This window comes from Syngnathus typhle, linkage group LG5 (genome assembly GCF_033458585.1).
Source record: "Syngnathus typhle isolate RoL2023-S1 ecotype Sweden linkage group LG5, RoL_Styp_1.0, whole genome shotgun sequence".
Lineage (NCBI taxonomy): Eukaryota > Metazoa > Chordata > Actinopteri > Syngnathiformes > Syngnathidae > Syngnathus > Syngnathus typhle.
Window position 1 is genome coordinate 13,523,124 of NC_083742.1, and position 24,572 is coordinate 13,547,695.

General features: G+C 40.1%; 1 protein-coding gene across 6 annotated transcripts in view; it reads left to right on the forward strand.

Moving 5' to 3' along the window:
* Positions 1-23,586, forward strand: part of grid2 (glutamate receptor, ionotropic, delta 2) — a 257,463-nt gene extending 233,877 nt beyond the window's left edge. For 5 of the 6 annotated variants that reach the window (XM_061278264.1, XM_061278266.1, XM_061278265.1 and 2 more), the window contains 2 exons: positions 11,884-12,121; positions 20,785-23,586. In XM_061278264.1, the coding sequence (XP_061134248.1) occupies positions 11,884-12,121; positions 20,785-21,240 (694 nt within the window). In that variant the 3' untranslated portion in view covers positions 21,241-23,586. Of the gene's footprint in view, positions 1-11,883; positions 12,122-17,891; positions 19,148-20,784 lie in introns of those variants that run through there. The other variant, XM_061278269.1, reaches the window with a different exon arrangement.
* Positions 23,587-24,572: the final 986 nt, after the last annotated feature.

Sequence of the window (24,572 nt, forward strand, 5' to 3'; positions counted from 1 at the left end):
ATGCCTTTTTTAATTATTTTTTTTATTTAGCCTGCCAGTTTCCCTTAGCAACACAACATTTGTTATGCATGTTGGTGTCTCAAGACATGATTCCCGTAAAAACACAGTGAAAAGATTTTTTTTTCCCCATTTCTAGGTGGGCAGGGAAAAATTACCCCTTAAGATCAAACTGTTTACCATGTTGGTCTTACATCAAAATAAATAAATAGTCGTCCCTGTTCCACGTGGCCAAAACACGACATCAAAGTGTCGTGACTCATCTTAAAATATGAAACTCTAGTAAGTCAACTCCACAATGTTAAAGCAGGACACAACATTTCATTTATTATGAATGTCCCCCCCCCCTGAGATGTTCCTTTCTCATTTGAATGTGACTCCATCAAAAATATACTTGCATGCATCAGTTAAACACGCATATATCCCTGGTTACATATTTGTCTATTTATCACAACATGCTCTCATGCTTATTTAATTATTTAGATTCAACTATATGATTATTTCACACATATATATCTACTGCAATGATGCCTACAGTGAATTATTTTGCAGCAACAATAGTCTCAAACCACGTTATTATTTATTTTACCGATCCAGTGGTGAGTTGTGCCTTGCCTGTTTCCTTGTAGGTCCATAGATGCCTCGCAGCCCCCGCATTGCAGCTGCAGTCGTATAAATTCAAGGGTTTCTTGGTGGCCTGCGTATGGAGTACTCGTGTCTTTATAGCGCAGCTTTCCTCTTTTAATGAATGTGCCCAGGGGTCTTTCCAAGAAGAGGCAAAATATAGAAGCTTGTCTGTGATCAACATTGCTCTTCCATGGCTCTATTCAATTTCTATCAATTATAAGTCCGTTTTTCAATGGAATTGTCAAAGCAAACATTTTAAGAGCGACTGTTTCTTAAAGAGTATTTCCGAGCAGAATTAATATGTTGCTCACTATCTCTTTCAACAAGATGCTGATTACTGTCGAAGGCCATATATGCAATTGGTTTCGACCATACAAACCACACTACAGTTTAATTGTGTGAACGGATCTATTGTTAAACACCACTCATTAGCCTTCACACGCCTGGTGCATGCTTAGCGAGATTAAAAAAAAAGTTGATGTTAAATGCACTTTAGTAGTGGCTTCAGTACAGAACTAAGAAGAAATATTGGAAGGGGTGAGGCAAAGTACAAATGTGCATATGAGAGTTTAAACACAAACACATGCACACAAACTGTTTTATAAAAGGCCAACATTTGCCTGTAGCGTTGATAGTTTGACAACACGCATTTTTTGTAGAGACAAAGCTGCACTTTTATGGTTTGTGCCACTCATTGCTTGTCTCTTCTGTTTATTTATATTTAACACAAAGCAAGGACAACAACAGCAAACAGAATACATTTTTGTCAAAGACATTTCTTTCCAGCCAATTAAGGATTCTGTCAATTGAGGTTCTTGAGTGATCCAGATCAATAATCCCTTTCAATGTATCGAAAGGTATTGGACAAGGATCACTACTGGATCCACTTCAGTTTAGCAATATTGTTGCTTATTTCACATTTGAGTGATCAGATATTCATCTTGTCCATTGCTAATATATAACTTTTATCAAGTATTTAAAGTTGAATTTCTTTGAAAAGCTTCCTTATGTTGAATCAAAATATATTATGTCAAAGAGATCTTAATGGCAAAAAGATGCCCTCATGAGTTTAGTACGTTATACCTAAAAAGGCACAGTGCATTTTGCTTGTGGATGTTTGTCATCTTATTTAAGTTCCTTTCTCTCAGCGACTGCCTGCAAATCCCTGGAGGTATTTTTAGGGATGAGGACGGACTGATTGTCTCTGACACTTTAGAGAGAGAGAAAGAAGAGGCCATTGTCTTTAGAAATAGACAGCCTCCTCTAACATCCTCATTTTCAACCACTTTGTTGTGAAGAAGAAGCCATTGTTAGAGGTCAGGTGAAGCGCCTCCGTCTGGGCGTGTTTGCTGCAGCAAGAGAACAAATGCAGTGGCTGACTTTGTGTTTTTGTCTTTGTGTGTTTTTCTGATGGATGCAGACAGCCTGCAGATTTGCCAGAGTCAGAAAAAGTCTAGTGGAAAGGGATACTCGTAGTCTGCTAATTTCAACTGACAGCTACACACAAGTTGGTTTGAAGCCCTGAGAGGAAATAATTGTGGGGGGGTTAAATTTTTGTGTGTGTGTGTACTCTTATATACTTTATATAAAATCGTATAGTATGATTAATTCTTCTGCTAAAAGAACTTTTATTACTTCTCTTCCTTATTCTTTCACACATTACTGACATTGGTATGATTCTTGTTTTACTTTTAATGTAAATTGGGATCCAACCTACTGCAGACACATTTAAACAAAGACCCGCAAATGGCGTCTTTGTTCTGCTCGTTCATCCTGCCGCTTGCTGAGAACGTAACTGTCTTTCTGCATTTAATGACCTTAGGGAGGTTTCTCTGAATTTACATTTTAAGCCAGCCAAGCTTGCTTTTGTCATTGTTCTGTTGACAGCTTGCTTATTTTCTTTTCATATCTTACCCAAACAATAAATTGAGGTTAAACTACTGTTGCTTGTGTTGAAACAATTTCTCCCCCTCAAAATTCTCCTCAGATTACATTAAAGTGCTGCAGGGACCAATGAAAACAAAGTTAGCCGTATGTCGCTTACAAACTGTTTTTTCAATGCTTTTAGTATTCTGGCAAGCGGCGCCCAGGGCAATAAATTTCTCAGAAATACATTACAGTTTAAAAATCTATCGATAAACCGACTTGTGAAAGTTTTGTTATTGCCGACCTTGAAGAAAACCTCAATAAGCATCTGAGTTTATTCTGTAAAGTAGCCACAATATAGATAAAATAAAATGCATCGTTGAAGTGCACATAAAACTGCTTTTGTCCGAGTAAATCTCGCGTTTTGGGTCCCGGCAGAATGCTTGTAAACGGCCTGCGCAGTCGTCGCATGTCTAACATCTGTTTGTCGCTGTCGCTGGCAATCGATCAGTCAAGTGCAGCCCACACACTTTGTGAATTCATTGAATCTTTATTATTCCCTATTAATGACGCCAAGGTCTCCCTCTCTCACACGCTCAACGTGTTAATGACGGTTAATGAACGTTTGACTTGACTGTGTTGTTTATCCTGTTCCAGCTTTGATGATCTGCTCCGCTTCACCCACACGCTCCACCTTAATGAGGCCTAATTGAAATCTTAGCTAACGTACAGAATCCTCCCAACACTCATTGGAATTAGCGAGCTTTTCTAAGTTTGCTTAAGGGACCAAAGACCTTTTCATCCCCCTCTTGTAAGGCTTCCGCATGCAAACGGGAGTGTGGCGACTCCGTGACCGGGCACTGCGGGATCACAGTAGGATAGTCTTGTTTTCACGGTCCTGGTTTCCCTTTGTGTCCTTAATCCTGTAGTGCTCTTTGTGCTATTCATGCCTTCTTATGAGGCGGAACAAAAAAAATACGATCGCTTCCTCGATGTATGTGTCCTGTATCTTGAGATCTTTTTAAAAAAAAATAGTCTAATCTGTTGCCATTGATGGTAGCACAAGCAATGGTTGGAGTCACCGTTCCATTAATAACACACACAAAAATTAAAATTTACTTTTGCTGCAAGAGACATTTTTGGGAGTATTGTGGAGGTTGCTTTCATTTAAATAATTGAAGGGGAAGTGTCGTGCCAGCTAAATTATTTTTGGTGCGGATGAATAAAAAAGATGATATTGTTAGCAACATTATATTTAAAAAGGCTAACATATTGCATTTTTTTAACACGCCTGTATAAAAAAAAAAGTTTCACTTATTCCTCCATTATTTTGAATTATTTTTAACTGCACCAAGAGAAAAAAACAAAGAAAGCCCAAACTTTATTCTGGTGATGGATGGAACTATTTTTCTACTTTCAATGTGTGCTAGGAGTCGTTTCTTCATCGTATTGCTGATTAATATTTAATCATCATTGTTCTCTGCTGTGTCTAATATGTCTGGGCCAGCTAGACTCATCCATCTTCAAAATCATTTTAAACACTCACTCTGAACGCAGTGTGATTGTAACGTTGAGCTCAGCATGTTTTGCCACCATAACATCTCTTCATATAAGTATGGTCATTAAAGTGAGTAACATTTGGCACCAGAAATGAATCTTGATCAAAAGCTAAATGCGCTGAATGTCTTGACGTCTATTGACGTGCGGCTGTGCTTCAGTTTTGTTCTTCCAGCTTTTATCCCCAAAAAACAAGCCAAATGTTTGAATAAGATGAGCCTCTTTTTATTAATTGATCTTGCCGCTCTTGATGAGAACACACAGACCCGCTGCTGTGCTGGACAAATCAACAAAATGATGCAGTTCACTGTCGCTAACAGATATTTTGACTCATTTTACCGTGTGGTACAAAAAAAAAAATCTATTTGGTATTCATTCACCCCCTTCAGATTTAAATAATAAAATACTTTGTAATTCATCAAATGAACAATTTAGTCTTGTAGTCAAGGAAGTTGTGAACAAGGACATTACTGACAAATCCAACTCAGTGTTGCAGGTTTGTGTTTTTTCTTTTGTTGTAAAATAGTTTCGAATTGCTCCTGGGGAAACAATGAAATGTGACAAACATTGTTGTAATCAGGCACCAACTGTGTTTACGTCTCACTTCAGCCTGTATTGGAATTCGTTAGAGAACACGGTACCAATGAGTGACCACAGTTGTTTCGAGAATGTCGCCATAGCCCGGTTTGTGAGCCTGAGGGTACAAACGCTCGCTCTGGCTCGATTTTTGAGAACAATGCTCCTGATTTCATTGCGTGAAAGGGACAGTTAACTGGCCATTTTCAAAGGCTTGCGCATTTAACAGCAAGACCAATGTGTGATCGAGAGACTCCACTAGCTACAGTCCATTAAACAACCCCATTGAGGATGTGCGATATTGACTTATTCTCAGATGAATGGGGGTCACATAACAGTAAAGACCATGATCATAATTTCATGGTTAATCTCTTTCAAAGGAGAAATCTTCCCTGATCGAGCTCCTCGTCTTGGCTCTTATGGCGCACACTAAGCCTGAAACGATACAAATATCAAAAGGCAAAAAACGCATTGTTCTAGAACAGGAACCTGCGTTGTCTTTGAAATGAAAGAACCATCCTTCCAACTCCCAGATCCAATTACAGACAAGTTAATTAAAAAAAAAAAAAAAAAACAGAAGATACATTTCTCCTGCAAGCCTCCTCCTTCATGCTCTTCAATCCAATGATGGTCGTCTGACCGGGATGAGCAAAAAAAAAAAATATCTGACTACCTCTAACGCTACCTTTGCGCAATTACTGTACGCGAGGAGAAAATAAATAAAACTAATAACCCTGAAATTGCCGATCTTTCGAGCTCGTTGAGAAAAGTGGTACGGAAGCAATTCAAGCCACCCGTTTGTGATGGAATTCACGTAGTCAAGTAGACCAATACCATTTGCCATAAGTGCTTGAAAGAAATGTCCCCACGTCACGGTGCAATACATCCAACATATGAATGTCCCTTCAAAGACAAACACAGGCACAGTTGATATTCACAACTCTCAAGATTTTACCAGTGTATCGAATCATTGGTTCAGAAATTGAGATATCCACTCAACTTTTGCTTATCATGAAAGCCCAATAACTCACTCACAGGAGATTTGAACTCAAAATGCAGTTTTATGCCCATCTGCCTCCAGACACAGCCCCCCCCCCCCCCCCCCACCCAAAATAAATGATATTCGTTTCCAAAGATGAATTTTTTACACAATACAGACCAGGTGATGATGTCAGCGTTAAGCCAGTAAGTGAGCTGTCAGCCCAGTGTTGTTCTCATCTAAGGAGCTGACAGTCACACGTTCATCTCAGAGTAAACAAACTCATTTCCACACTTCATGTCCATCTACTGCACTCATCTTCTACCTCCTCTCAGCTCATTTTGTTCTCCACGCCTCTTCTCCATTTCATCCTTTTGTCTTCTCTCCCTCGCCACCTACTTTCCACGCCGCCTGATTTTGTTGTCAGACCTCGATCTCGACAGAACCTACTCTCAATTTCTTACTCTATATTCCATCATGTCCTATGAGTCACTCCAATCACTCCCCCTCCACCTCTCACCTCACGGCGACTTCCCACTGTCGCTGGCGGAGAATTGTTTGCCGCCGTCGAGGCAAAAGTCATCGAGAAAAGAGAATGCAGCTGCCGCAGGGATGTTTTGCAGTGGCGGTCGTAGCGCGGCAGCGTGACGACACTTTGAGGCTCATTGCCTCTTGCGGGAACAGTTACGAGTATGTCGAAGCACTTTTGAAAGGCTCTCAACTGTCCCACCTGATGCATGATCGACAAACTCATCTGCATGTTACCGAAGAATACGTTTTTTATTCTGAGGTGAAAAACTTCAAATAAATATTGATGATATTCCAACCTGCTTTTTAAAAACAAACTTTTAGTTGTGCAGGCCTCCTATTGTTTAATTCTAACAATATTTAATGGAGTCTTTTTTTTTGTCGACATTGACTGGCACAAAGTCAAATTGGCTTTGCCAATTTGTTTGACATATGAATCTTAATATAGCTTCAATCTCAAACCATAATGATGATAGCAGCTGACACACTCTAAAAACATTGACACCCTATCATACACTATTTGTCATTTCCTTTTCAACCACCCTCCCTTGTCTCCCACCCACCTACCCGCTCAACTCAATTAATAATGTGTGATCACCCCGCCATCAAGGCTGCTGGCTTCAAGTTGCCATGGTAACATCCAGTCCCCCACTGCAGAGAGCGAGAGTGATGCGTCGGGGACCTGAAGCGCACACACACACAAACTGACACGCTCGTAAGGCGGACATTTGCCCCCTCCGTCAGGTGGGCTACCTTCTCCTCATTTGCTTTTAACATCCAGTGGGAGTGTTAAAGTCATTATAGATCTTCCCAGTCAAAGTCAACGATCTTAAAGCAAGGTGATCACGTATTACACACACAGACACACACGACAATTGTTTCAGGAGCACATTCCCATACACGCATGCGCTTATGTATTGTTTATGTAGCTGCTGACCATTAAAATGTGAAAATGCACACGCAGGTCAACTGGCACTTACTCGAAATCACATTTAATCTGCACACGAAAAACTAATCCCCTAATGCATCAGACTAACATTGACATTGAGACCTACATTGCATGGAAATCTATACTTGAATTGGTGTGTTGCGGAATTTCCAATGATATGACACTCAGAGGTGAAGAACTAAAGGTGACAACTATGTATAGATGAATGCACCCCTTTACGGCTTACGCCATGATGACATCACGGTGTTAGCTGGAGGCAAGAGAAGGGAAGCATCGCTACTTTTGTGAAGAAAATAGTCACTTTGTTGTGATTTTGATTGCCAAAACCGTAAAAGCAAACACAAAAACTAGAAATTATATCAGATCACAGCCTCTGACGGTTATGAATTTTGTAAATTGGTAATCGTGCTAAATGGTGCTGTTTTCTTTCGTAAGTCACCAAGATATGTAAACCCAATGTATTCCGAGAGGCTGTTTGTAAGTTGAATTTTTCGTAGATTGACTCGTTAACTATTACTTTGAAATCTGAGCCAAATACTGTATATTTTGTATGACTCAAATGAACACAAATAAACCCCATACGTGTAATAATGACGATCCACATGCTGCATCAGAGCGTTAATCGACCGCATTATCAATTCTGATACATTTCTATTGGACGATCATCAAAGACTGAAAATAGTGACACAATTGTCCCTGCTCATACTTTGGTTATTCACAAGAACACAATTCTAATATTTTCTCACATTGCCATTGTTTCTGAATAATTTACATGTTGAATCCCCAGGCCCTGAGTGGAAATTCGCATTGCTATTGTCATTTGCGACACCACGAAAAAGTGTGTGTGGTTGTGTGTTTTGGGGCTAAGGCATATTTCAGTGAGACAGCTCCAGCCAAATTAGCGATAGAGACAGATGGTGTACCACGGGAAACCTTTGACTCGAGCCATGTTTTTGTCAGACTGCTGCACAGTGGCCTTTTATCCCGCCTGTCAGCCACAGGCTCCGGATAAATGAAGAACAACGGTGACCGCTATTTTGAGTTTCAAAATGATTGTCATGTTTTTTTTTTAAATCGACAAAGAACACATTAAACTATTATAGTTATTTCAGATGTTGTCACAGATGCGCATCAGCATCCAATGTCAATTGGTACTTGAATTAAAACTTAAGTATTTCACTACATCCGAAACTTTTACTAAATAGCTTTATTCCGAAAAATGTAAAAGTCTCTTATGGCAAAATCACGATTTGTTGTACAGTGCTTTTATTCTTTTCAAATGTTCAAGCATGTCCAAAGAAAATATCCTGCAAAATAACCCTGTCCTATGATGAATGGAAACAAAAAATACAAGTATGTTCTTAGTAAGCCTGCCAAGTTTCCATGAAGTACGTTCTTAAGAAACTGCAAAAAAGACTTTCATGATGGATTTTGTTCAATGAGCTCAGGTGATTTTACAGGACAATTGCGTAGTATCAAATGATGGATGATGAGCGCCATGGGCAGACGACATCATATTAAAGGGAAGAGCTACGGCACTCCATTGCAAATACACCTTTAGCCCCTCCAAGTTACTGCAGCTAAGTCACATCTTTCAGCCCCTATCAGCTTTTAATGGGAAGAGCGTAGGGGATTTATCTTCCTTATGTTTTTGATCATCAAGAAGCCTTATTAGTTATTCTTTGTTGTTGTTGTACCCTTTTCAACTTGAAATGCCAACATGTTGACATTTATTAAGTACATGCTTTTATCCTCAAATGGATCACAAATCACTAGCTTGCTGGAATAAGCCCCCCACATAAATCAATTCATAGTCGTTCATTTTTCTCTTTGTATGAAGACATTTTATCCATTTATTTTTTCTTATGTATTATTTTTTTTAGGCTTTACCCAATTTTACTGCTGGTAAAGTTTCCATTTGTCAGCATTTGTTTTAGTGAGATCAATTATCCACTTAATACATCTTTGTGGCCGATTCTTGACACTAGTCTTGGAACATTTCCAGCACATTCTGTATGTATAGCATATGTTGTTGACAGATGCATAATAAGTTTGACAAACTTTGGGTCCCAAAGTTTGGGGAAAGGCTTGAATATACTCGCTATGAAAAGCCATCTGTCTCCCCCTTTACCGCCGTTTTTGACTTTTACAGAGATGGGAAAAGAGGGCCTTTTTTATTACCATCTTAAAAAGCCCAGGTGACATCACCGTTGACTTGTCCAAACAAGTTAAAATGAGGTTCTTTCTCATTTTCAGCTGACCTTGGCAAAACTTTCAAGGATTGTCTTTCATCAAAGTGGGAGTCCTCCATTAATTGGAATAATATCTAACACAAGGTAGTTGAGGTCAATTCACATTGGAACATTGTCCAATATGCTTAGGGGTGGTTGGGTTAAAGCAGTTATCCTCTCATTTCCAGTCTCAGCATGCATTTTAAATAACTTCTTTCTCACATGGGTCCAGGATGTAATAAAAGAATGATCCCTGAACGACAGTGACATTGTTGTCATGCTAAAACATTTTAGCCGATTCACAATCTAATGGGCCCTGTTTCTCCAGCTATTGTGGAGGAAATTCATTATGTAAAGCATCTGTGAGGCTCATTTGCATGACTTGATGCCTAGCCATCTCGTGTGTTCCTGATAAAGATGAGGGACGTTCACTGTCATTGTTGTCAGCTGGCTGTCACTGGATTTGCGCAAAGGTTCTTCCTCCTCAAGGAAATTCCACAACATCTGTCGCAATGTACAAATCACATATGTCTGGGTCGTTAACTTTATAATCGTCCCTCTAACCCCCTTTATTTGTGAGTATCGGAGGTTGTTATTCTGCCAGTAATGCATGTTTATGTGCTGGTATGATGAGACGCAGCATTGTCTTTGCGTTCCCAATTTGCCCTTCTTTTTTGTCCCTCTCCTCGCCTGCACTCTACATCACCCTTTTTAAGCACTCAGTTGGGAACAAACAGAGGTTGAGAATGCATGTAACGTGTGTGTGTGTGTGTGCGTGCGTGCATCCATTTGCACCCAAGCAAGAATGACCCACTAAAATCATCAGCTGAAGGCTAGCAGAGGAACCCCATCAACCTCTGAGCTGTATTCTCTTTCAAGCTATCAATCGCTGGACTGAGGCTTGGCTGCATAATGACATTGTGGCGGTGTACTCTTGCTGTGCTGCAAGACATATTAATGTTAGCCACGATGAGTCTGACAGCCCACTTTTGGTGTTCTGGACTCGGGGATGGGATATCGTGGAACAACACTGCCCTCAAATGGAACAGAGGCTCTACGGCAATTCCAGAAATGTCTGTGGTGTTGTCAGTAATGTGTTGGTTAGCCTTCATGTTTTCTTTGCGTTTAACAATAATGAAAATTAGTTATATCAATTATTCACTAAGGAATTAAGCAGCTTTTCATTTGTTTGTAGTTTGTATGTGGGGTTGCAAGCTGCTCTTTTTAAACATTTGATTTGGTTGACTTTGAAACAGAGTTCCCCATTGAGATCGGTTACACGTATTTGTGATCATATTTAATGTATGAGTCCAAACTATCACTATCATAAAACATTTGTTTTTGCCTTGAGCTCTTTAAAGGCCTGATTTATTAAATGCTTGCATGGCTAATACCAGGCATTCATTGGACTGCTCCTGAAAATAGAAAAGGAAGCTGAGTTAATAACTCAAACTGCAATATTACCGTGCAGTTCATGTTACGCATCATGAGCGGAATATGCTCAAATAGATTATTTAGCTTCTGCTATGTGATTTATCAAACCTGAGATGAATTGTGCCGCCTGATTTTGCATCTTTCAATACTGTGTCTAAAAGGCAGAATAACATAGCGCTGGCAAACATTTGCGCTCGGGTAAACATTTCTGGAATTCCATAAAAATTTCAGTGAGCTACTGTTATTCAGCAATGCAATTTGTAGCATTGCTAAGCATTATTGAACCACCAAAACATGCTGTGAATGCCAAGTGCATTGCCTAGCATCTGTTACAATAAAACTGAGAGAACAAAGGGCTATTTAAGAGTCCATTGACAATGATACGCATTGAGTGCACTCTTCATGCTTTGCTTCATAGCCACAGAAATCCTATAGTTAGGTGTTACTGTAAAACATAATATAGATTGTGTGCACTTTATTGGTTAGTAGTGGCCAACTGGATCTTGCCAGGAAACATAACCTTTGTTGACAAAGGTCATGTGAAACAACATGGTATTTGGTATTGGCAGTTACATCTACAATATAAAGAGTAGCTGACGGCCAGCCACTCACAAAAATGAGTTGGGCAACTTCACACATACGTGCTTGTGCACTACACTCGTGTTCAGCTGGGATCTTCGTAAATCAGGCCCTCAAGAGAAACACTCCATCGTAAATATTCCATTTTTACGAGTATGGAAATAAACATTCAGTGGCTGATGCACCTCACGCATCTCATTTTTTAACATTAATTCAGAAGTACAAAATCATTAAAGTAATGTAAAATGTTAAAACACAACAATATAGGTTATTACCATTTGATCCCAATTTAGAACCCAACTAAACAGTCTGCAATTAGCCTGAGAGGCTAATCTAGCAGTCTGTATTAGACAAACAAATGAAACTCTCATGCAGACAGACACCTTACAAAGAATTCAAAGTCCTTTGTTCACAAATGTTTGGTCAATACCCCCTCTAGCAGAGAGTCCGATCAAGCCAACAGAAATTCGATCCAAAACAGTAGAGGCTACTATTCAAGCTGTTGGCTCAACAAGGGACCGTCGTATTAACCTTTCTGTTTTCTTTATTGACACCCCTAGAATCTTGGAACTTCAACAGAACGGCGACATGGATATACTCAAACTCAAGTGGTGGCCAAAAGACGGCCCCTGTGAACTCTACAGTTCGGTGCAACCGCGGCAAAACAACGCCCTGGACATCCATAGCTTCGCCGGGGTCTTCTGCGTCCTAGCGGCCGGCGTGGTGCTCTCCTGTCTCATAGCCATGGTGGAAAGCTGGTGGTCTCGGCGGAAGGGATCCAGAGTCCCCTCCAAGGAGGTAAGCCAGTGGTTGGGCGACGTACTCGGCGGTACAGACCGGAAAAGATTCCAGGCGTGAGAATCAATTTAAAAATAAGGACTGGGAGCGAGAGCAAAGAGCAACGGTATGAATGAATGATATGTCAAACGTAAAGATAGTACAATAAATAGTCATTGGGTATAACGCCCTAGAACCATCCAGAAGATTACATAAAATGTGCACATTCATCTTCTTCCGCTCACGAAACACTTTTTATACTCCACCTACATTGTTCTTCATCAGAGGACTACATTTGTTACAAGGCACTTCTGTCAAAAAGAATCAGGAAGATACTGTATCAGCTCGCTTGTAAGTGGAATTGATCTTTGCGCATACTGCTGCGTTCACAACCCACAACGTCATATTTCTAAATCTACTTTCAGCCAGCATTAAGGTATATAGTTCAGATTAATTAGGGTAAAGCATTCTGATGTCATTAATCTTACATGGCAATAAAAACAAAACGACAAATAAAAGGATTTTTGATGTCAACTGAATGCCATAATTCCTCGTCAAATATTCCATCCATCCTTCCGGATTTAATCATGCCCAGATCTTAACTCAAATGTATTTGTTTGATTTGGGTGTTAAAAAAAAAAAGAAAACACTTACTACTAGTAATGATAGTGTCAGATTAGGAAAACTGCAGTAATTTCCTAAAGGCTCAATCCAGGTGTTTGCTTTTTAGTGTACAACCACATTCACCTCAGTTGTTTGATAAAAGCTTTATTCATACTTAATTGATTAGTGTTTCCTGCTTCAAAATGGGGCAAAGGCCGTCACTATTGTCAGCGGTAGTAATTGACACCTTAGTTAAAATCCGCCGAGAACAGAGGACGCTGATATTGTTAAAAGCTAGAACAAACAGCCCCGGGCCTTTTTTCCGGGAAAGCTGCAATTTTTCCCTGACCACAGAAGAGTCCAAAACGGTAACTCACAAGATTAAACATGGATATTTACACCGCTGGCGCACTCCTCAAAAAACAGTAGCACCTTGTAAATTAGCAGCAGCGCACTGTGAAATTTCCAATCAGCCCTTTTGTGCTTGATCACCCCAGCAGGCATATCAATTGAGGCAATCAAAGTGGGTTTTTTTCCCGGAGCTTTTTCATGATAGAAACCCTGCGGTCCTTGTAATGCGGATGCTTTCTTTGCTCCGCCAGAGACGAGAACGGGTAAACAAAAAAGTCTAATGGCAACAGCTTTACTCGCTTTTTCATTAATAGATTAAAATCAAACAACCGTGGGTCACTTTTACCAACCATTAGCATTCGTCGCATCCAATCTCTTAACTTTATCTGGCTAATCCCATTTTTCTGCACTCCAAGTACGAGCCGGGGCTAATGTAGAAGTAGATGACTTTAATCACAACTGCAAATGTGTTAATCCAGAACATGCCACGGATGAACCAAAGCAAATGCAATTATAGGTGAAATCATATTTACAGTTTTCCTCGAGCCAATTAAGAGTGCGTTAGTAACATTTCAGAAACTCACGTGGAGTAGCACGTTTATGCAGATAACATCGGATTAAGAAAATATCTATGCGAATATACACTACCGTTCAAAAGTTTGGGGTCACAAAATTGTTTGGGTGACCCCAAACTTTTGAACGGTAGTGTAAATATTATTATAATAAAATATTATGAATTAAATATTATAAATTATATTTTATGATTAATGATTTGTTAGTCACGTCATATATAAGATTATATATAATCTATGAATATAAGTATACATATATATTATAAGATTTTTTACACAGAAGATTATATATATAATCTATAAATAATTATCTAAATAAATATATACACTACCGTTCAAAGGTTTGGGGTCACCCAAACAATTTTGTGACCCCAAACTTTTGAACGGTACTGTACATTGATAGGTACAATAGGTATGTTCATTAGCATATCCGTAATTACTTTGGGGACCCCAAATCACCTTTTTTAACACCTTACCAAGTAATTAATCGATCGCTTATACGATCTTTTGTTTGGCTCGAGATGGGCATTTTCCTAAAATGGTGCAGCTTGAAGTTTCATTGACGCGCTCAGTTGTGCTTCCACACGTCCTTTGGCCTATTTGATTGTCAAGTTCTACCTGCTCTCTATGTTGATTTCTCTATAGAGAAACTCTGAACACCTTTGCATACACAAGTAGGAGGTGAAGGACGCGTGCAGAAATGTCAAGTCCTCTGGCGAGAAACACTTCGAAAAAGCTTCAGTGAGAACACGGCAACACATTTGACAGACGGCTGACGGCAATTTAGTTCTCCCTATATTATGACTGCCATAATTTCATTATGCACTGTCTTATTGCTTCAGTAAATCAAGTTAAACAAATGAAATAATTACCCTGCATGCCCCTTGCTCATTACTTATACATCGAGTGTGACTGAGACACGTATATTATGTTCCATTTGGAAGAAGGGACCAGGTGCTAAATACAAAAATCAAGACAAATTGTTACCACAGTGTGACTTCCTATAAAATAGATCATAAATTGTAAGACAACTTTCTAATTGCGCGTCATTATTAGAAGCTGTGTTCACACTGTTTGATTCTTTTGTTCATTTTCAGTCAAGTGTGATCCCTGGAAACCTTTTTTTTTTTTTTTGCTCACTCACAAACAATCACAACATAAGTTCTTCATTAGAAGTAAATATGGGCTGCCAAGATTATAAACATCATGCAATGTTCTGATCAATTTCCATGGCACAGTCCAGTAAACACAACCTAAGACACCCCCTGCTGAAGTTCCCTGCTCAGTTAGCAGCTTTAATCTGTCATTCAGACCATTAGTCATGTCAGCCACTGAGCATCCACAAAGACTAATCTGAACTCAAATTATCTTTAGCACTTTGGTGTTTGCCCCCATACGGCATAAAACACACACAAAAACCCCCTACCAGTCACTTTCAATGAAGAATCGGTTCCCGAGTGAGCACAGGAGAGAGTCGAGATATGAACAGGATGGACAGCGGACATAAAGGCTAATGACAGTCTTTGATTGGGATCTTGGTCAATTTAATTATAGTCACAGACAAAGTAAAATCATTATTAGCGATATATTTGAGGAATCCATTTTTTCATAGCAAATTGCATTTGAAAGGACCACGCATAGAAGGCTGATACTAAAGTCGTGTTGTTACCATGGCATTGATGCCACTAACCTAGTCAGCCATGATTGTTTTTGATAGTTGACCCCTGACTTGTTCTACCCTGCTGGTGCATTGATCCATTGAATGCAAATAACCCTGAGATTGATTACCACAGTAACTTGAAAATGAGAATGATCAGTTTAGCAGTTTCCAAATATTTCAGACCCTGTAAAATCATCATGATAACGTTCACCTTGCTTTGTTAGCACTGCAGTCCTCCAATGTGATGACTTGTGGTTTCGCTGTAGTTTGAGTGCATCTTATTCAACTTGAAGCTTGCTTGCTAGATAAATCACACATTGCATTTCATCTCTCCCGGGAGAACGCTGGCATAAAATTTGGCCAGTGGAGTCGTTCTCGTTTGTTTAATGTCACCCATCCTCTTAAAGTTAAATTGCGACACGCTCGGTTTAAGTGAAGAACTCGTTGGCCTTGAGACTCATGTGCTATTTGAGCCCGCCGTGCCTGTGCACCCCTAAGTGTGTTGTTGTTTTTCAAGCTTCACATAAAACAGAAATGTCTGTTCGCCCCGTTCTTTATGCGTGGGCTGGGAAAGGCTGGATGAGTAAAGTGTGTTGGCGCACAGAGTGCATTTTTGGCATGAGAAGTGAACTTACTATGTGGCTTATCTTGAAGGGCATTTAAAAATTTTATGGTTAAATATTTTCAATTCTAAAATACTGATTTAATTTAGCCGGACTGACTCTTGTGAAGAAAATCTAATGACCTCATATACTAGCAATTTTTTTTTTTTAACTCTTGCTCTTTTGAATCTCATTTTCTTTTGGAATTTGAGGTCAAACGTTCTTACAAACAATAAACTAGTACCAAAAAACAAACACACCAAAGTATTAAAATGTTAATTGCAATGTTTTGTTTGTAATGATTTGTTAGTCACGTCAGATATTTCCCAGTAAAAGTAATGAGAGTTGCCTGGAAATGACGATATCCGCACACACAAACACACACACACACACCGTGGCTTCCTCACCTCCTCAGTCATTACGGCTTGTGTTGATCAAATGAATGCGCTCAAACCTGTGCCAAGTATTCCATAAACATTCATGAATCCCCTGCGGAGTGTGACCCTTACATGTTCCATCCAGGTCCGTGATACACTCAATAACACGTCCTTGCATATTGACATGATAATACTCAACCCAACCCTACCGCCCAAACCAATACCACCCATCCCAAAACATGGCGTACACCAATCAAACATGACTACTAATCTGTCTCTGTGTTTCTTCTACATTCTCTAAAAAACATGCCTGCACATACTGTACCTTGACATTCTACTGTCTGCTGCTGCAATGTTGTCTTTTTATCTGTCTGTGCTATATACGGTTCTGTGTGGAATGGCCAACATTGTCATCTACGGACTCACATCTTGCTGTTTGTTAGTTTTGATACACTCATGCACACAATTTAACACACTTCCAAATAAATTGGGGATTTCATACAAAGCCCAAATAAATTCAGATTAGGTCCTGGTGATTTTTTTCCTAGATGGGTCTACTGACTCATTATAATGTTTGTTTGTTTGTTTGTTTGTTTATTTATTTATTTATTAATTATTTATTTATTTATTTATTTATTTATTTATTTATTTATTTATTTATTTATTTATTTATTTATTTATTTATAATTTTTTATTATATTGATTTTTTTTTTCATCATTGCCTATCTGGCAAATGTGTGGTATTACTCTACACTTACAACTCCAAGCTAATCTTGAAAGAAAAAAAAAAAGTCAGTATCAATTCCAGATGGGGAAAATGAGCAATGAATGAATCTATTGTTACTATTTTTGAATTGTTCTGAACTCCTTTTTCAACGGCAGTGTTGTATTAAGCAGAATAAGACTGCCCAAAAGAATCATGCAAGATGTAGCTCATCTTCATAGATGTCATATTGGACTTTACACTGCAAAATTGGTGAGACTGAACTAATAGTTGCACATGAGTTGTTAATGCTATTCCACACCTTGATGAAATTTTTAACAATCAATTATTATGCCCATCCCTAAAGACAAAAATCATTAATGACTGAACTGTTTTATTTGGTCAATTTCATCACACATTACTTATAAATATCACAGTTTTGGGTGTATAGTTACTATGTTCTTTACCTAAACAATTTTTTTTTCTTGATTTCTTTTTTTAGTATTATGTCTGTACACCCCAAGTCAAAGGCAAATTACTCTGAGAGAGAAATGCCATGTTTATATAGGACCCATTTCATTCATGACCAGGCAGCAGTTGTTTTATATTTTTGGCCTTTTAAATGTTTAAAAGATTCTTATGAAGGAGTTCTGACACTGAAGTAAATAAGTCAATTTTGAAAGTTCCATTTTTTTGTCAGAGCTCCTCCATAATTTTAACATCAATATATTGATATTTCATACGATCCATGTCGATTTAGCATGAGCAGAATGGGTCTCCCTGCTTCTTTGGTGCATTTGGCTTATCTGCGTAATCCAATTTTGAGCGGGGAATGGCTTGTCTGCTCATCCTAACTCTTTGGAATGATCTGTGTCAATGTGGCTCAAAGCTCTCATATTGCCTTTTTTGTTTTGTTTTCGTAGATAAGTACTCTGTGTTGAGGGATGTAGCGGGCGAGGGGAGAGAGACAGAGAGCAATAGGAAATGCCATTTAAACGTCTCCCCTTTCCAGGTATATAACGACTGTGCGAATGTCTCTCCGGGGACACGACACAGGTCGAGCTGCTTCGCTGCGTGCGCTGACTGACTGCCGTGTCTCTCTTCTCGCTCACCCCCCACCTGTCTGTTTTTCTCCTATTGACTTCTCTTTGCCACCTTATCATCCCACCATCTGCCTGATCTCATCTGTCACTCATCCCCTCTTTGTCTTCGCTCCGTCTGACCGATTTTACGTTTCATCTTCTCGCCCGACACGCACGCAAACAAACACATTGCTACGAAACCTGGATGGCTTTCCCCTCGCTCCACGCATGCAACCGCACACCAGAAGCAGGCAGACGGGTCTGCCAGGCAAGCTGCCGGGCCCTGCCCTCACAACCCCAACGAGCGCCCCGTGGTCCTGGGCTCTCAGAGTCAGAACCAGACCTCCAACACTTGCAACGCCACGGCTCCCGCTTCCACCCGTTACCAACCCCCGGCATGCTGTGACATTCCCTGCGCCCTGATCGTGCAGCACTCCTACGAACCCAACAACCCCTCCGAGCTCACCCCCAAAATGCGAATGACCACCTTCACCACCTCGCCCCCCACCCCAAGGTTATACATACAGTAGACCATTTAAGTAAGAGCATGCTTGCTGATGCTTAAAGACTCGTCGTGAATGACGTCACTGTGTGCGCAATGCGGCCTTTTTGCCTTTTGATGAGGCTGACCCTCTATGGAGAGTAAAAAAAAATCACCTTACATCTTTACTCATCGAGTTCAATGCGACACTTTTGCACATAATACTTGATTCACCAAAGTCATGCCTTTGATTTCTAATCGATATCAGAACTGTGGATTACGTGCTGTAGGTGCAGTCAGAATGCTCCACGACACCCTTTCACTCGCCCCCTCCTCATTGTTATCCCCTCTCTCACAGACGGCAGATTGTGATTGACTTTTTCTCTTCCATTCATTTGGTTATCGTAGCGAGTCTTCTTTGTTTGAATTGTTCAGTGTGTGTATGATAGTGGCAGGAAAAGCATTAGTGCCCTCCCATCCTCTCCTTCCCCCAACTGACCCTTCTTTAGATGACAATGGGGGGGTGCCAATGTTGGTCCATGAGCTTCAAATGATAGCCCCTTCCAGAATCTCTTGACCCGAAGGACACGGTCAGTAAATTTGTCTTTTCCCTCAAGACTCTCTTTACTGTTTTTTTTATTTTTAACCTTGCAGTATTTCCACGGTGCCCCTATCGCCCACCTAAACCAATGTGACACCCCACACTTTCCGCCACCTCCCTCTGTGAGCCTTAACTCACAGAAATGAAAGTTTTCCCCCGCAGCCCTTGTTCCCTCAAATGTCGTCACGACAGCTTCACTTCACTCCTTGCAAAGCGCGCCATCCCGCAACACAGCGGCATGAAACACCTCTCACTTCAGTGTCACCATCCTTAGCTCTTGTTAAGTTAAATTGATGTGAACATGATTGGATACATGTTCATAAGTTTTATTTAATATAATGAAGCTAATTATTGTCGCTACATACAACCTTTGACTGAAAGGGTAATGAGCTGCGGTGGACCCTCCAAAGTTGAAAACAATTCCATGGCGCTCTTTGACTCGCAAGTTGTTCTCATTAAAAAAAGAAAAAAAAATCTGCATAGGAAATAATGTGATTCATTCGTTCCAGGCTAAAACTGTCGGCATCATGAAACTAATTAACTGTACAGTTGATGTTTATTTAGCTGATTAAAATAAAAATGTGAACTCAAATTACCTTTGAAGACCTGAAACACGCAATCAAAAGTGTTTGTAGAGTGATACGCTTATTTGGAGCCATTTTGGTCCTGCTGGATTTAACAACAGCGCATTGAACGATTTAAGATTTTCTTAGTCGACTATAAAGCAGTGAAATTTAAAACAACGAATCATTGCCGTCATTGATTTTTTTTTTTTTTTTTAGTGTATAGTACAGCTCAAATTTTGTTTTCGCCATAAACCAGTTTTACGTTACTGGACATAATATCTTGGAGAGTTTGACTTTGGAGGTTCCATCGTACATCACAGGAAGCAATTAATAAATCATAGACGAAAATAGTCAAACTGGATCTGGAATTCCTATGAAAATGAGATGTTACTCTCAATGGGAATTCTGCAGTAGGGTGGCCTAGAGCAATGTTAATTATTTCTTTTCGTTCAACCATTGTATCGGTGTAAAGCTATTGTGCAAGTGTGTGTCGTTGTTGTTTGCGTTGGAATCACAAAGCTCAAACACAGCACAGCACAGCGGCGGCCGTGTGTTTTTGCAAAGTATTCCAGCTTCTGCACGCCTTTAGAGACTTTGTAGAAGTGTTTGTATGTTCCTTTCTTTCTCTCTCAGTATCCTGACCACGGCTATCCCTCCCTCCATCTTTCCCTTCCTCTTCTTCTTCACATCACGTCACCTTCATCACGACACGTAATAATCACCTCCATGACAACTTGCGCCCATTGGCTCACATCTGCTCCTCTTTCCTGCCGCTATAATTGGCGTCCATTTCTACTTGTTAAATGGATGACGTCCGGTACTCATCCCGGTCTTGTCTTCTTTTCCGATTCCTCCCCTCCCAACTATTTTTATACTCTATCTTATCAAACCTTCCATTTTCAATCGCCTTTGTTTGTTTCCTATTTGTTGGAAATGTTCCTTGAATCTCTCCAATTCTTTACGTTTTACATACTTCTCAACTTTCTTGGTTTCTATCCCTCGATTCTTTTTGGACCATCAACTGTCACGGCCTTCCGTTCTCCATCCTGCTCCCCCTCCCCCTCGCTCCCCCCTCTCCACATGCAGGACGATAAGGAGATCGACCTGGAGCACCTACACCGCCGGGTTAACAGCCTGTGCACAGAAGATGAAAGCCCCCACAAGCAATTCTCCACCTCTTCCGTCGATCTGACGCCCCTCGAAATGGACGCTCTGCCCGCCGCCCGCCAAGCCCTGGAGCAGATAAGCGATTTCCGAAACACGCACATCACCACCACCACCTTCATCCCCGAGCAGATCCAGACCCTCAGCCGCAGCCTGTCCACCAAAGCAGCCGCTGGGTTTTCCGCCGGCTTCGGCGGCGCCGGCAGCGTCCTCCAGGACCACCGGACTGGTGGGGTGGGGCCTTTTAGGCAGAGGGCCCCCAACGGTGGCTTCTTCCGCAGCCCCATTAAAACAATGTCCTCCATCCCCTACCAGCCCACAGGTCCGGGACCTAACTTTGGATATGGCAACGACCCAGACAGAGGTACATCCATCTAAGTGCGGCGTGATGGTTTGGTAGGGAGAGGGGAGGGGGGAAGGGAGAGGGGGTGATGAGCCGATGGGGTCATGAAGCAAACAACGCTACGGTAAAGAGTCGAGCGCTTAGACATACCTGTACATAGTAACTTTTATGTTTTCAGTTTCTGCTTGGATGATTCCATTTTGTATGAGGGGGCGGGAGGAGGCGGGGTTCTGCTCGGACATCCGGTGTAGGTGCAAATGGGACAGGGTCCACAGAGAAATGATATTTTTGCTTCAATGGTGTTATTCTTGTGATTGTTCGAAGGGAGACTGTGTGTGTGTGTGTGAGATCTTTTATGTTCCCGAAACATGAGGACTGCCTATCTAAAAAAAAAAAAAAAAAAAAAAAAAAACTCTTGTATTGCTCTCCTGCACTCCCGCTAGACTTTGATGGTGGTCTAGCCCGAAAATAACACACCTATATGATTCAAGTCTCAATCCCTAGCAGAGCACTCAGACACAGGTTTTAGTCCGTGCCCAAGTATCTCCCTCTTGCTTTTAAAATGCTCCATCATCTCTTAAGAGGATGTCTACAAGCAGATCAACGGGGGCCGGAGATCAGCCAAGGGAACAAACGCAAATAGCTTGCCGGGGACGTTTTCATCTCCCTAAAATGGTGCATCTTAATGACGCTGTCGAAAAATGACATCCGTCATTTTGGTGCGTCGGCCTGAAAACGAACATGTCCATTCTTTGATGCACATTGAAGACGCTTCGGGAAGCCCACTGCACTGCACCAGTGCCCACAGACCTGTAAGTGATTGTATGTGGAGCTGACCGCTTTTTTCTTTTTTTTTTTCCCCCTCTCCACACATGGTGTACTGTATTATCTGCTTTTCAAGTCATGGTGAGACCTTTTAATCAGACTCTTCAGAAGGGTGAGGAAAGAAAACAAAAAAAACTATCTAAGGAAAAAGATTTCAATGCTTATTATATGTCTTTTTATGAGATTTGTTTTCAGGAAAAAAAAATATTTTAACACGTGGAATGTGTTTTTGGTGAGGAAATACAAAAAAAAAAAACATTGTTCTAAACTGTCTAATGTTTTGAACTACTTAAATGAGTGCTGTAGTCTGTTGTTTTGCTTCATGCGTCATTCAAATCTTACTTTGACATATTTCAAGTCCATTATTCCGTTTTTATCAGTTGTGATGGGTTTTGTTGAGGGGAGGCCACTGCAACAGCATTTTCAGAACAAGCTTTTCGTGCGCCAACTAAGTTGCTGTACCCACTTTGCGACTGCCAGTTAAGCCCCAAATGTCCTCTCGTGGCGGAAAACACCAATAAGCAGATGATTTTGGAATATCATCATCTCCTGTCACGTTAAGTGTACTCTTTCTCTGACTTGTTTTTAAAGTGCCAATTAATTCCAACAAGACCATTAAGGTGCATTTTGGTGGTGACATACAAAGCATTTTGTGCTCCTTGGCTTGGTTCAGTCGTGTGCCAACCAGTTTTCATTGACACTTAATTGATAATGTTATAGTTATTTAGAGCATTATTTTTTCAGTTTATCTTAAGAACTAAAAACGTCGTGCATAGAGAACTTGGTCCAAGCCACAGTGTTTAGAAGCAAGCCTTCTTAGGTGTTCTTTTCTTATATTGTTAGGCTGCTGAATGGTAAAATAGGACACAGACATTTATAAAAGTTTTATTTAGAATAAATGAAAGACATTATTAATGGGGAAAAGAAATGTATATTTTACATGTTGATGCTATTTTTGTTAAACAAAATGGAAACTATCATGATGAGCTTTTGTGTTTGTTTTTCTCCTGTCCCCTTTCTCCTTTTCCCGCTCCCACCAGCGTTTCCCAAACTTTTTCCAACTCAAGACCCAAAGGGAATTTCTCTTACGCAAATGTATTGCCATCAATGTGAATATGAATTGACTGATTACTTATCAGCCGGTTTCTGACAAAATCTTGACCTGCAAACTATTTTGGGTCCCAACGCTGAGTTTGGGAAACTCTGCCTTACATGATCAACATTAATCCTTTTGCTTACATCATTCTCAGTTGATTTTTTTTTTTTCTGGCTAAATAACAATTGGCAAGTTATTCATTAAAAAGAAGCATGCACAAACTTGCATCCGTTGACATTTTTGTTTTTGATTTCACATAAAACTACAGATTTTACTTGATAAATTTCCAAAATAATAATTATAACAAAAAAAAAAGAAAATACGATGTACAGTATTTAAGATAGGCCTATTTTGTTGTATGTGTTGCATATTATTCAAAAACTGAACAAACCGGGGCCTCTGTTACAGGTGGCAAAGCTTTCTGTGTATAATTTGTCTAATAAACAGGTTTTCTACAGTGGGATGGTGAATGTTGTTCTTGTAATGACAAACCGAATGAGGATCTTTATGTACAGTATCACAATGCCGTGAATATGAACAACACTGGGGCTAGGTGAGGATTGGCCACTAGATGTCAGCAGAGGCAAGTGTATGAAATTTGAAAGGACTGTCTTTAGGGCATGGAACTAAAAATACTGTATATACAGAGAATGTGCGTGTGTGTTTTTTTTGTCTTTTGCAATGGAAAGGCATGGGGTATTCAACTTAGCAGTTGCTGGATCTTGAGGTAAGTAAACATTTACTAAGTTGACTTTCAAGGTTTGACACAAGTTTGCCTCATTGGAACTACATCTGAGAATGGAAATTAGATCAAGATCAACGTTTTATTAGATATGAGATTGCATTGTATTCTGAATGTTATTGTTTTTACTGAAAAGCCCAGATTGTACTTACAATTACTTATACATTGGTTGTCTTTTAACCGTTTTGTTTTGTAATACACATGCGTATTTTTTTTTTTTTTGTAACGTGTAGAACAATGGCACAAAAGATATTTGCTGAAATGAACTAACTGAAAGGGGAAGTCAGCCCCAAGATATTCTTTGTAATATTATATTCTGTGCAGCCCAACCAGGCAAAACATTATGTTCTGATTGAAGTTTTGCTTATGGAATGTGAATTAAACATGCGAAATGCACCGTTTTTTATCCATCACAGGGGGAGGTCATTTTGATACAATCTGTGAACTGAAAATGATATCACAGTCGCCAGGCCTCAGGTCACAACAAATCCCGGCTCAACTTCATACAGAAATAGTTGTACTAGGTTCATCTTGTTTTTTCTTTTTCAATTACTTCTCTGGTTCTTCTATATCAAACAAATTTGTTTTAGGTTCATTTACCTGACATGTTTCGGCGGAATCTTCCGCCTTCATCAGAGTGTCACTGATGTGTTTGTGACGCGTCTTTATCAGCTGATGGATGAAGGCGTGGCTCACCTGTCAGA